The sequence below is a fragment of the Netta rufina genome, assembly GCF_964035555.1.
Source record: "Netta rufina genome assembly, chromosome: 15".
Classification (NCBI taxonomy): Eukaryota; Metazoa; Chordata; class Aves; order Anseriformes; family Anatidae; genus Netta; species Netta rufina.
Genome location: NC_140138.1, coordinates 8,538,583 through 8,553,048, shown reverse-complemented (window position 1 = coordinate 8,553,048; position 14,466 = coordinate 8,538,583). Strand labels below are relative to the sequence as shown.

The window sequence follows — 14,466 nt, the reverse complement described above, 5'->3', positions numbered from 1 at the left end:
AGTGTGGGCTCATCTGAGTCAGTGGGACCCTGTTGTATCACAGACTCGTTATCACAGGGCAACAATCAGGTCTGTGTCATTCTTAGTCTATGTCTTAGACATTTGTATTACCAGTCTCCTTAAGAGATCTGTATTAGGCCAAAGTAGACCTCATTTGCTTTTCAAAGAGTTATAATTAAATACCATCCTAATTAAAAAGAGAGAGGAATGGGATAGCTAAAAATCACAGCAGTGTCCTTGATACAGAAAATACATTCTTAGTGTAGTTTCCACCTTTGATTTCATGGGAGCATGAAGGACTTCTTGGAAGCCCTGGCCATGCCATTCTGTACTTGAAAGAGATCTGCTGCAGTACAGCTTTGGCTGAATGAGGGCCTGGCCTCAAAATCCAGTGCAAGTTCTTATTATGTCATTCCCTTTTTTCTGAATCCTAGCTCGTGTTTAGTTGGCACCGTTTGTATGCTTATTTATTTATTTGGAATTACAGCCTTTCCATACATGAACCATTCCTTTAAAAATAATTTTTAGGCTAAAGTAACTTCATAAATAATTCACCATAGCTGCAGCTAAGTAACCAGGATTCTGATCTTTTTCCATAGCTATCCTACATCTCTGTCAGGATAGAAAGGTGCATCTCTAGCCTAAAAGTGCTGTGTATTGCAGACAAGCAAAGCATTCTAATGAGCTTGTTAGAAGGCAACCAAGGTGTTTTGAATTAATTTTGTGAGTCTGGGGCAAGGTGGTGATCCAAATATTTGTTTGTAAGTATTTCTACCTAAACACTATTAAATGTCATCCATTTTAATTAATGTATCCCTGTGAAATATTGTATGAATGTAATACTCTTTTTTGTGTGTCTCTAACTGTTTTATCAAACATGCACACCGAAAAAATGGACTATATATTTAATGTCTTACTGTCTCTCCATAGCTGAATTTCTAGCAGAGCTATGGAAGCAAAGGACAAGCAATTAATGGCAAATTTTAGTGAACAGTGTGGCACTAATTCTGGGTTAGATGTGACAGGCTTCCCAATGTCTGGGTCAAACTAAATGAAAGTACTTTGTGTCCTAGACACTGTTTTTCTAGGAAAAAAAATGCTATCTTTTTAAATCTCTGTATGCTGATGCTTATGATTTGACTTGTGTGCAGTAGATGTTGGCTGGTGGCACTGGAGCTACAGCATCTGACTGCCTATCTTTTATGCAGATTTGGAGATCTATCCTCTAAAGCTGGGTCTGACCAAGCAAGTATTTAGGTTACTTTAGGTAGGAGTGGTACGTACTCGTTTTTCTATCTGAAAACAGGCTAACGCTTAAAAAGCAGTCTATAAACTCATAGCACATGTTAAATGTCTGCAAAGTCCTCTCAGTTCTCTCGTTATGCTGCCAGGATCCACAGTGATGTGCAGAAGAGTGGGAGCTTTACCCTCAGGCTGTTAGTGCTCATGATCAGTACTTGGTATCATGGGCTTGAGGCTGCACTGAATATTGAGACAGACCTTGCAGGATTGAGCTCCCAAAACACAGTCCAGGTTGGTTACCTCCTGTTAAATATTTGGCTCGTTTAAGGTATATTTCAGGTGAGGCTGTGGTAAGTTTTTAGGTCTGTTTAACAATTGTATCTGTACATGTGCAGAGTCTATTTGCAACGGTTCCTGGGAGGTGAATAATGGAGACTATTAAAGCTGCCACAGAGCTTTCCACTTCTGTAGATTTATCTCGGCTATTTTTGGTATACAAGGTGAGAAAACACAGCACAAATTCAGGAGATGCACTGGCAGATGAGACAGGGCAAATATTTCTTGCAGAAAAAATGGACACGATCTGCACAGACCAATGGCTGTAGTTGCGACCATAACACAGACTTCAGGAACTTACTTCTCTAAACTCTTTTCCTTCACACTTTATTTTTGTCTTAGTGGATTCTTTCTACATTCACTCTCCTTTTAAGGTACAAATTTTACAGCAAAAGCTGTTACAGCATCTGTCAGATGTTACTAATACCATGGGTGGTGAAGTCTTCCATGTAACAGTCTTATTTTTGGTGTTTGGAATCAGTCCATATGACTGGACTGACTGTTGTGCAGGTGAGTCATTACTGTGCAGGTGGCTTTTGTATCTGTGATGAGTGGCCATAGCTACATAGAAAAACAGATGTTTGACCAGCAAATTTAGATGGTGAGATAAATTGGTGTGGGACATTTTAGGAGACTTGCAAACACTGTGGAATTCAGTAATACTGAAGTGGATTTGTGGGCAGGACCATTTTAAAGTAGTAACTATACTGTGTAAAATTTGCAAACGCTGCACATGCTCCCCCAAACAGGGTTCTTGTAGGTTCTGAGCCTCTCATTTCTCTTAGTCCAAAGTTTAAAGGTGACTTTCTGTAAGCCTCTTGTTTTACCCACACAAATCTGGGTCTTACACACACAGCTCAGAACTGCTTGCAAGCTGCAGTGCACACACAGACTGTGTCAGTGCCTTGCTGATTCATGTTCCCATGAAGTGTATATGCTGCACTACACTTGTGTCATAACAGGCATGTCCATTTCTTCTGTGGAGCATTTTGCTACCACCTTCACTGGAACTGGAAGCTCAGCCCTGAATTCTGAAAGGGTTTCCTTGTGGCTTGAACTTCTCTCCAAACGTGGCCTTCAGTGATGGAGGGCCTGTATTGCATTGATATTTCAACTTCTGCTCAAAAACAGTAAGCAAAACACCACATAGGTAATTGCCATATCCTATCGTGCAGTTACTAGGAGCACATAATAATTCAGTACTGTATGATGGCCACTCTGAGCTAAGCATAGAACTAATGTAAAATCCTTCAATGTCATTGGTGTATCATGGGAAATCAGGTACAGCTAACAATCTTGTTATGTTTTGGATGTAAAATATGTGATGCATGAGATGGAAGTAGCTGAACACCCTTAGTGATTAAATAAAGGTGGTATTGACCTCAGAGAGGTATGAGCAATGGTAAGGTAAGGATACCACAGGCAGCAGGTTTACAGAGTTGGATGTCTCAAGGTCAGCATAGAGCAAGAGGAAGTAAAAGACTAGAGATGGAGAACTTCAGTTCCTAGCTTTATTTTCTTTTCTAAATCTTGCTGCAATGAGAGGAAGGCTGCTTTCCTGACAAATGAAAGCAGTAATAGTGTGGGGGTTTATTCCTGTGTATACACACCCTAAGCATACATCTTACTTATAGTAAGATACGTATATACTGATTCCAGGCAAGAATCTTGTACCTTATTTTACCCAGCTGCCAAATTATACCCTATAAAAGGAGACACAACTCAGAACAAAGCTGACACTTCCTCCACAGATAAAGGATCCCATGTGGCACAGAACTCGGTGTGCATGCTTTGTGAGTCCATATGGGCCAGGCACTGAATTTATCACAGCCATCTGAGTGCTTATGCATTTCATTTCTGTTGTAACTGGATGAAGTAGAGTAACAGAGCTGGGAACTGCATATCTTCTCTCTATATATCGCTAGTGACTGAACTACCTACTAGGTTATATATTCATAATCCCTCTTGTTTTTTCTTTGATTTAATCTGTTGTAGTCTAAAATGGAGAAGAGTGACTGCATCAAGATCCTGTATTTAAGGTCTTCTTCTCCTGGCAGAGGGAAGCATTTGCATGGGTGTACCACATCACATTGGATTACAAAGAACATGAATGTAAACAGACTCCAACTTGCTGTCCTTTTCCCCTTGTTGCTTTACAGCACCACTTCCCAACTGTCTTTCCCTGAACTCGCAGGGGAAATGATGCATTTTACCATTCTCTTTGGATGTCTGTTTTTCTATCTGGATATATGGTGCAAGCATTTTGGGTACTGCCACATTACATTAATAAACTAAATTAACTAATAAATTAATAATAAAAAAAAGGAAGGTGGGGTTTGTTAGGTCAAATGCTGTTGAAGAGCGTATGCAATGACCATACAGATATGCAATCTGCATTCTTTGTTCTTGTTTATACTGGATTACAGTAACTTTGATCATAGTGGAATGGCAATTGAATGTGAGTTCACAATGCAACTTTGAAATTAAGGGAGAGCACAGTCTTTGGGTGCTTGAGATTTTATAGATGGAAATTCTGTTCTGAATTTGTTCAAAAGTGGCAGATGACTTGGAGCATATAACTAACCTTTAAGTGAGGTGAATAATCCTTGCTTTCCTTTCACCCTGCTTGTGTTAACGTCTATGACATCAAATTGAGCTTTTCACTGCATGTGGTCCGTGAAGATCCCACAGAACTTTGCACAAGACCTGGCTTTTGTACACACACTAGTTAAAGACAGACAGAGCCAAAGAACAACATTCAAAGTTTATTAAACCTTTTCAAAAACACTGACATTTTTCAGTCAACTTGAAATTCATTATTTTAGACAGATTCAAGTATTTCTTGCACATCTCACTGGACTGGCACTAGTAGTAGCAGAAAGCACTAGCGGCACAACAGATGGCAAAAGCTGTATAGATCTCAGAGCCTGTGCTATACAGAGAAGTTACCTATCAGATACAGTACCAAACTACAGGCTGTTTCACCTTCACTACAGTATAAAACTGGTTATTTTATGCTGTGTTACTGGATGGTTGTTTCTGGTGTGAAGAAGACAGGAGCCTTCTGGTGAATTTCACATACCAGTAAGCACAGGAGGTTCATTTGCATGAAAGATTCGCAACAGAAAAATACATTTTCAAATTTTAATTTTGTCAAATTCAGATTTTAAGTCTCCACAGCTATCCAGAATAACATGAAGCTAGAACTGCACCTGATCTAAATTTGTATTCTCAACACATTTGCTCTTAGAGAGAATCCATGAAATGGAAATGTCATCTGAATGCATGGCTAGTAGCTGTTGGCAGCATGTTCCCTCTTTCCTGAGCACCTATGTGACGTCTAATTCTATTCCTATCTTTCTGGTTACTGAAATCTGCATGTTCAGCTGGCATTAAGAGCAGTATAATCCCTTGAAATAGTCATAAAACCTAACTCTCTTATGACAGTTTTTGAAAGGGTGGTGGAACAAAAAGAGGACAATTCTCACACAGCTCATTTTATTATTTTTTTTTTTTTAAGAAATAACTTGTGTTTGATTCTCCTAGTAATTCAGTAATGTATGTGTCAAATGGAGTTGCACTAGATGACCTGGTCTGGACATCCAGAAGTCCCTTCTAACTTCAACCATTCTGTGAAATTAATCTTCTAAGTCAAAATTTTATCAAGAAATAATAGTCTTTAATAACTAATAGGGTTGGTCCTCCAACAGACTGAGTTGACAGAGGTGGGAAATCTTTAGGAGGTGCATCAATTTATGCACACTGAGAAATTGACCCTCCCCCCCCCCTGACACTCACACACTTCATTTTATTGTATTATGTGGGTCTGGAATGTGTATTAGTACAAACAGTGCTGGTATTTACAAAAATATAAAAACATATGTGAAATGAGATTTGGGTTACTTAACCATCAAGTAGTTTATCAAGAAAAAGAGAGAAAGTGAAAGAGAAATATGCACAATCTTAAGTTTACTAAAATATAAGAGCTGCAGGCTCTCATTACATGAAAGAACCATGCTTCACGTAATAAAAATACAGAAGAAAACCCTGAAGCCCACAGTCAGATAAATTTGAAGACAAAGCAGGATTTAGCTCAAATTCCCAAGAAAAAGCTGGCATCACAAAAGCCTAGAGCAATAAACCTCAGCTTATGTAAGCTTTGAAGCTATTTAAAATAAAAGATGGATGTTCCCATTCATTAAACGCTCTTGCTGAAGAAAAGCATCAGCATTACAAAGATCATGAGACGAGTTTCAAGTTCTTGGTTCACCTAGGGATTAAGCTTTACTAACTATACACATGCAGAAATAATTCTCTGCACCACAGAGTTGCAGCTGACTATGGCATACTGCTACAGCATGCAGCAGAACACCACCATACCCCTACTTCATGCTCCTTGTAATGTCATTATTTTCCAGTTCCATTCTCCAAATGAATTCTATTAATCCTTAACACTTAAGGCACAAGCAAAAATAAAAAGTATCTGTAAAAATAAAGTCAAATACTCAATTATCATACATCATCTGAAAATTTTAAGTCTCATTGACAGAACAGACTAAAATACTGTTCTGATCCTAAAAATATATTAACAGCAAAACACTACTAGAATTGCTTCTTTATTTTGAGGACTTTAAATATATACACACAATAACAATTTAACAGCTATAGCAGCCTGAAATGTCTATTCTTTCAAACTTCCTTTTTTAAGTAGACAGATAAAATGCAGTTAGTTCCTCTGTGGATTTCTATTCCTACTGGGATGTCCTACTTCAGGACTGCCCAATATACGCTGCGGGATCTGTGCAACAACACCCACTGAACTATTCCCATAGAGACATGTAAGACAGACATTAAGAAGAGGAATTCATCCCACCACATATGAACACATACAATGAAATTATCTACATAGGAGCAAGTCACCTTGGACTGTTAGTGATGGTAAGAAACAGACACAGTGCACAATTCATCCTACCCTAAGACAGATATCCCAAACTACCTGTTTTCCCCCAATGACTATAAGTTGAGCTTAAAGTATTTAGCCAAGTTGCAGATGTCCATGCTACAGATGTCTAAAGTCGATTAAAATTAATTATTTACGGCAGGTGCAGGTGCCCTCTTCCAGGTCTGCCTGTGCCAGGTGATGATGGAATTGCACTGACTTCTCTGTTGAGAAGGAAGCTACCTCCTTCACCTGTCTGCCACCAAAACGGACTGTATAAAGAGCCCCCCCCCCCACCTCCTCCAATATACTGTAGTTCTGTAAAGGCCACACAGGTACTTTGCACCACTCTTGACTAACGGGTCCTGCTAAACTTGGTTTTACCTGGAATAGATTGGGCAGTGCTTGTGTGATCCCTTTCCCTGTCTGACCTAAGTAGCACTGGGCTCCTGCAGTGACAAACCATTGTAACTAACACATTAAGTAGTACAGCTGCTAGCCAAAGGAGTGTACATTTATAGCCTAAGCAGGCATTGGTTTACTGTTTAGATAAGACTGAGGAACTTAGATGTTCCTCAGAGTGGTTATTATCATCACAACAAAGAGGGCTAAGTCTTGTCCTTACAATCATCATAAAGATAGGTTAAATCAGATACTGCTTCAAGCTTAAATTTTAAGGCGTAAAATGTTGTTCTAATAAACTAAGAGCTCCCTTATTATCCCTACCTACATCCAGACCTGGTCCTCAGTTGACAAAATAAGTCTATAATTGATTTTCACCATTTCCTAGCTTCCTATGTATAGTTACTATATGACAGTGTCTCCTATGAACAGAATCATAGAATATCCTGAGTTGAAGGGACCCACAAGGATCATTGAGTCCAACTTCTGAGTCTGCACCAGGTCACCGAAAAATCAGACCATGTGGCTGAGAGCATTGTCCAAACACAATTGTTCTCCCGGTTAAGAGAAAAGGAACACAAATATATTTCTACAAATAGAGTCTTTTTTTTTTTTTTCCCTCTAAATAAAATAGAGTTGGTGCCACTGTTAAGATAAGAAATTATTAAATTTTGTTCTGCAAAAGCAATCTTGCACTGATAACAATTGTCAAATACAACAATTGAGGATTTAATGTTCTATTCCCCTTTTTCTAGAGACTACAAGTTGCTTGAAAATTAAATTACAGTTAATATTTCTCCCCAGTGAGACAGTCTGACATGACGTGCAAATGCTTATGCTGCCCTGTAAGTCAGTTGTTCCCAGAAGAGATGGGCTGGCAGCATGAAAATAATTAAGTGCCAATATACAATAGGACTATTTTATAAAAAATAAACAGGCAAAAAGACACACAGTTCCTACTAACCAAAAAATGTTGAGATAATTATTCTAAACACAGCAATGAGGCTGCAGTGCGGTTTACTGACTTTCATAAGCTCACTTTAACAATGTAGCATGGTTTCAGAACTGAAGTTCTTATTTCTCTGATGGTTCTTCATCTGCATTTACCTTCTCTCTTTGGAGCCACATAAATGCTGACTTTACTGTGCCATCTCCACTCTCTTGGGAAAAACAAATGAAGGCAGCCCAGACAAAGCCACAAAGCCCAGTGTAAGCTGTGCGCAGGTAAACGGGAACAAAAACAAAGTTTGACAGCTGTGTTGGAAGGAGAGAGAGCTCAGTTAGTGCTCCAGTCAGTGTTAGGTCTTGTACTTAAACACCCCAAAACTCCACTGACTTCTCATTAGGTTAGATATCCTCTAAATGCATAGCATAAGGTTTTACAGAAAGGCTCACTGAGTTACCCTGAAACTCACCTGCACAAAAGGCCAGTACATCAGTCCTGTCTGAAATGAAAATGAATCATGTTAATCTTGTAGACTTCAACCACAAAGATTCAGTTTTTCCTACCACATTTAGCAAAGACTAAAATATATTTTATTAAAGTTAATAGAAGATGGTCAAATATAAATTAAGCTGGTTAACTTTGAGGTTGCAATATTAAACTACTAATCATCTTTATGAGCTGCCATGCAAGGAATTTCTCCAAGAGATTATTCTGACTCATTTTAAATACAAAACTCTAATTACAGTGAAGTCTTCAAAGTCACCTGACACCAAATACATAAGCACATTTACCAGATGGGTGAACAAATGTTTAAATATGTGAACATTTGTTTCAGCCATGAATGAAAAATACCACTGAACACTATTTATTTCACACGTTCAATGCTCCCTCTAGTTACTCATACACGTAAGACTTTCTTGCAAAAATCAACGGAGAATTTACTCATAGAACATCAGGTCAATAGAAACCTTATGTTTTGATAGCATAGAGTGGGCACTGTTTTTAGAGTTATCTTCTCCAGCAGTAAAAATAATCCTTTTCTATCCTACCTACATCCTACCAGTGTAAAGAGAAATGCACGTTGTACATCACAGTTTCTCCTTCTATTATACTTTTATTGTAATCTATCTTTCTTCCCATGCCTGAGAAATCTTTAAAATTCTTAAGTTGCTCAGCTCTGAAATAGCACACATTTTTTTCCTCTGTATAGAGAAATGCTAACCAAAACCAGCTATTTATATCCAAGCCTTCTTAGAACAAGGGATTGCATTTCTGAAAGTGAGAAGACTGTCAGTGAAAAGTACAGGCTCAAAATGATTCCTAAAAAAGATGTCTCTATAACTAATGTTTTTAACAGGTGTTCACGTACGTGTTGTCAACAGTATTGCTAACTAGACACTGGAGCATGCGTACTTCTTAAGAGGAAAAGTAGTACAATCTTAGCGTATAACATTCGGTGTTGTACTGTAGGGCTCTCACTCAAACAGAGCTGGGTGCAAGTGTTTTATATATATACATAAATATTGTGCAATTTTGGAATGGGAATATTTCATCCATCTGGCAGTCCTGCCTTCCCCAAATTACCTGGACTTCAGATGACTGCTGGTACTTAAAAGTTTCCTACACATAATCAAATAATGAAGTAAGATGGAGGCTGTTAGAGGAAGACATAATATTTAAAGTATTTTATGCAATAATGTTATTTTTGTTGTGTAGCTGGGTGATGAGTTAATCGCTTGTCTTACCTTATAGGTATTCCAAAATTTATTTTTACAGTCTGAAAAGATGTCCTCTTTCCTCTGAAGGATGCTCATACCTGGTGGTAAAATATTTAAGACAATCAGAAAAAAATAATAAAACGTTCACTTTTTTTCAATAATATCCCAAACTGTTCTCAAAATACATTTTGAAAGAAAAGCTGATAAATATTACAAAGAAAAAATACCATTCCTACAACCTAAAATTGCTACATTGTATATCCTCATCTATTGACTTGGCTCTCCAGGTTATGTGGCTCTCAGTTATGTGGTCTCTGCCCACGTAACTCTGCAGTGGCAGTAGAAGCAGATACAACGCAAGCACATCTTACACCCAGGAGACAGAATGAGGCACCGTGCATATTGTTGAATTGCCAGAAGTGGCCCAGGTCCTCAACAGAGTTTAGGTGCCCCAGCCCACTGAAGTCAGTGGAAAAGGGCACCTTTTTTTTTTTTTTTTAATTTATTTTGGCCGTAATCAGCCTGCTATTTTTATCTTCATAAATATCTACCTTATATCCTAATCCTAGAATAGACAAGTAGAACAATTTCAAAACCTACTTGTTGAACTCTCCACAGGCAGCATTTCAAAATTGTAAATAAATTCTAGTTGGTCCAAGCTCCTCTCAATTCTAGGCAAACACAACCTTGCAGCAGGCTCCCAACATTAAACCCAAGAGAAGAGAAAAGCAGCATGATTTGAAATTATTCGACCATACAAACTGGAGATAAAATGCAAAATAGTCAAAATAATGAACCCTTTAAACTACTCCCTGTGATGGGAACCTTCACATGTCAAACCAGGGGTCTTTCTAAAAGCTGTAGCAGCCCTTCAGAGATCACCCACCGTGACTGGAAGATGTAGCCTACATTAAGTGAAGGTGGTGGGTGTTGAAGGAAAGGTTGGACGTGGTGCTTAGGGACATGGTGTAGCAGGTGACATTGGCAGTAGGGTGATGGACCAAATAAAGGTCTTTTCCAACCCTGATGGTTCTATGAACTTCTATGTCAACATGCTTGTAGCAAATTGATCTAAAATCTAAAGCTACACGTTTGCACATAGCAGAGACCCGAAGTCACTTAGCCCACCGCAGGTATCTTTCTAGATACTTGCATGCCACGAGGTTGTCAGTATCTCTCAGCTGACATGTTACAGGCTCCTGCTGCCACCTAATTTAGGTATTTTTACCCTCCCTTCCTTCTTCGGTCCTTCACATCCTCCTGGTCCTTGGGCAAACCTCTGCTCGCATTCTGACATGAGCAGAAAGTAAAAATGTCACGTTTGACTTCTTCCTTGGCTTCCTTTCTCTCCAGTCATAAACTGAGCGAATTCCTGGCAGGGTCATAAAGCGCAGACCTCCCGCTACCATGCAGACAGTCTCTTCAGAGTCTAAAGTTTCTTCTTATTTCTTGGCTGTCAAGGTTATCCCTTACCACTGACGGCAGCGCGCTGTGCTTCTACACACCCGTGAGGCAGAGCCGGGCACAGCCCGCTGAGCCGCCCCGCTTCCCTCACAGCCGCGCTCGGCTGCCTTTCGGCAACGGGACGGCCGGGGGCGCAGCAGAGCCACTCACCCGTGTAGAAGGCACCAACGGCGACCGGGGCGGCGAGCAGCTGGTCGCACAGCACCTTGCCCAGCACGGCGGCCGGCCGGCGGCCGGGCAGCGCCCTCTCCAGCGCCCGCAGCCACACGTAGTTGAGGTTGCCGTGGAAGGTGAGGGCCAGCAGCGCCACCCGCCGCGTCTGCGCCCAGTCCGGGGGCTGCCCGCGGCCCCGCCGCTGCGCCGCGTCCCCGGCCGCCGTGAGCCCGGCGTAGAGCAGCACGCTGCCCGCCCACCCCGCCGCCATCGCGGCCGGGCCGCCCTCACAGCCCCCGCCCTCCGCAGCGCGGGGAGCCGCCGCCGTGCCCTCAGCGCTGCCGGCTCCGCCCGCCGCCGCCTCGTCAGCGCTGCCAGCGTGGAGCCGCCCGGGCCTGGCGGAAGCGGCGAGCCGCGGGGCGGCCCCGGCCATGGACGCCTCTCTGGAGAAGGTGTGCGGGGGGACGGGAGGGCCCTGAGGGGCGAGGGGGCCGCCGGGGGGAGGGGGCCGCCGACCGGGGCCGAACGCGCACGGCCCCGGGGCTCCCGGGCCGCCCCGCCGGGCCTGAGGCACGGGGCCGGCGCCTGGCTGAGGTGTGAGCACGGCTCCTCCTGCACAGCCCGGCTCCTGACCGTTCCTGGGGGCTCCCTGACGGTTCCTGGGGGCTCCCTGGCGGTTTCGTTTCCTGGGCAGCAGCAGGGCACTGGGGAAATAGCGCTGTATGCTCTTTTCTGTTCAGTGCCCTGTACAAAGCAAACAGCAATTGTGTAATGATGTCAGTCACTAAGAAACTTGATTTTGCCGTTGTCAATGAGGGTCAGAATCTGGAGGAGTTTTCTGGGACCTGTCACGCTTCTGGCTCTCATTGCACCTGCGGTGTTTTGGGAGACCTGTCCTGAAAGCGAGGAGGGGCCGGCTGCTCGGATGTGGTTTATCACCCTTGTTCGTATATGGCTTATCACCATTACTTGTATATGGCTTATCTCCGTTGTTGTATGCCTTTCAGAACAGTATGCATTTGCAGCAGCGTATGCTCTGTGTGCTGAAGAGATGTTACTGCTTCCTTCCACTTTGCATCATTTCCTGTACTCAGCATGTTCGGTTTTTTGTAGTCTTTGGAATCAGCTAGACAAGTGTGAATGGGATATGCTGCAGTAAAATGAATGAGAAGGAAATTCAGAAGGACTCTTTCTGACGTGGTTAGTAAGTAGACAGCAAAACAATTAGCTGTATTAGAATCCAAATGAAGAATGCAATGTTCAGGAGTATTTTGTTGGCTTTAAATGCTTCAGGTCTTTACTAGCACTATCAGAAGTCATGGTGACTGCTCATTGTTCTGAAAAGTTTTAATAAGTAAAACGTAACTGACTACTAGTTTGGAATATGGTCTTTACTGTGCTTGAGTCCAGCAGACTTTAAAGAAGGCACGCTAATACAGGGAAACTTACTGCTCAATATTGTTGACAGACTGCTTATAAACTGCGTGCAACTAGGTCATCACAAGCAAGGAAAACAACCTGCAAGAATTAATGCTTAAATTTTGTGATGGAGTAGAAGTCTGTGTTTTGGTTATTTGAATTCTTGATGTCAGTAGTAGTCTGTCAGGGTGAGGGCCCTGTGAAAACTTGTGTGTCTCATTTTCAGTGTACACAAATAGATATGTGTAAAGAGTTATCATTTGTTTTACTTTCTCTCTCTTTTTTTTAAATCATGGCTCTTTTTGCCTTGGATGATAAAAAGCTGTAGCACCCTGTGTCATGTCATAACCCAATTACCGTCTTCCATGCACTTAGCAGTTAGTGCCCTCTTGAAGTAGCCAAGATTGCTGTGAATCAGTAAAATCTGCACTTTATTTGGTCTTGTGTGTGATATAAAAGAACTGTTCTTCATGAATCAAATTTAAATTCATCCAAGCTGGGATATTTTTATCCTCTGAGAATGTGCATCCACTTACCTTGTGCTTATTAAGCATTATCATAATGCATCTGAATGTCTTATTTGTACCATGTCTCCTTTTTATGTATTTATGCATACAGCTTATTGGGATATAAGTGATAAGTGCTTGTATAAAAGTTCGTCAAAACTTTTTATTTTTCATAATGAAGAAGGCCTTTTATTGGAATCACCTCACTGTGGGGTGACAGTGAATGACTACACTCATTAGTTGCATGCAAATGAAATGATTGAAGTGTGTGAGAAACTTATTGAGAGTTGAAAACATTGCATGATAGGCTTGCGAGGAGAACTTGTAGAATCTGATACGCGGTTATGCACACCAACAATCTCATGGCTTAGTTTTGCAAGTGATCTTTGTCTTATCAGATACGGCTTTCTGTTTTTTAATTTATGAACATAGTGTGTCTTCAGTGGTATAATTAGAATGCTTTTTTTTTTTTTTCTCCAGAAAATTTGGTGTGAATTTTAGGTTTAATTTCTTCTGGAAGCCTATGTTCAACTCGAGAAGTTTGGGCAGCAGATCTATGATTTTTTTTTTTTTTGCTTTCTTTATATTGTGGTATGTGACCACTCTTGAAGGATTTTAACATTTTAAGTTTCAAGTCAGGTGATTGTCACTGGTAAAATAGGGCAGATTCTTTCTTTGCATCTCCATGCTGTCTCCAGCACTGTTTCCCCTAAACATTGAATAAACTGGGCATTTCTCTCAGCCTGTGACTTTTTTTCCTTTGTTCCTGCATTAATTACCACAACATCCTGGTAACTTCAAGGAGTGCTTGTGACAGCAGATGTGTGTGCCAGTCCTGCTGCATGACAAGGAAGTGATAAAGTTTAAAAGAGCAAATGCCTGTAAGCAGAAGCCTTGTGGTAATATTAGCCTTTTGCATTCAAGACTAACAGTCAGGAAAGTGCTGCTTTTTTATTTGTCATCTAAGGCATTTCTTAGCCTGCAGAATAAACACAGTATTATTTTGGCTTGAAGAATACTGATCATTGTTTGAGATTAATTTATTGTTGAGAACAGTTTTTTTTTCTTGGCTGGTAAAACTTTTTTTTTTTCTAGGCAAATATAATAACATAGGGGGGAAATAAAGGCATACTTTTGGTGAAGTGCTGTGCTGCGCCTGTGAGTCTCTTTGCACGCAGAATAGTTTATGCAGACTGTTTGAACTCATCCCTTTCTGGCATTAGGAGTACAGCCAGCAGAAGTGCAAAGTAAAGATTGTAAAACGTTGATATGAAGCAGCATTCTCACTTTTGAATTTGTAATTGGTGTTCGGTCTTATCAAAACCGGAGATGACCCCTTAT

General features: G+C 40.9%; 2 protein-coding genes across 4 annotated transcripts in view; one reads left to right on the top strand and one right to left on the bottom strand.

Moving 5' to 3' along the window:
• Window positions 1-7,993: 7,993 nt before the first annotated feature.
• On the bottom strand, window positions 7,994-11,477 carry MPV17L (MPV17 mitochondrial inner membrane protein like; the record flags this gene model as incomplete). Its single annotated transcript, XM_084296129.1, has 4 exons — window positions 11,198-11,477; window positions 9,611-9,681; window positions 8,335-8,364; window positions 7,994-8,173 (listed from the first exon to the last, which is right to left on the bottom strand). The coding sequence occupies exons 1-4, from the start codon at window positions 11,469-11,471 to the stop codon at window positions 7,994-7,996; spliced, it is 555 nt and encodes a 184-aa protein (XP_084152255.1). The 5' UTR covers window positions 11,472-11,477.
• Window positions 11,204-14,466, top strand: part of PDXDC1 (pyridoxal dependent decarboxylase domain containing 1) — a 31,442-nt gene continuing 28,179 nt past the window's right edge. The window contains exon 1 of one of the 3 annotated variants that reach the window (XM_084296126.1): window positions 11,204-11,337. Coding sequence is in view for 1 of the 3 variants with exons in the window: in XM_084296125.1 (XP_084152251.1) it covers window positions 11,632-11,652 (21 nt within the window). In the remaining 2 variants the exon portion in view is untranslated. Of the gene's footprint in view, window positions 11,338-11,520; window positions 11,653-12,315; window positions 12,405-14,466 lie in introns of those variants that run through there. The other 2 variants (XM_084296125.1, XM_084296127.1) reach the window with 2 other exon arrangements.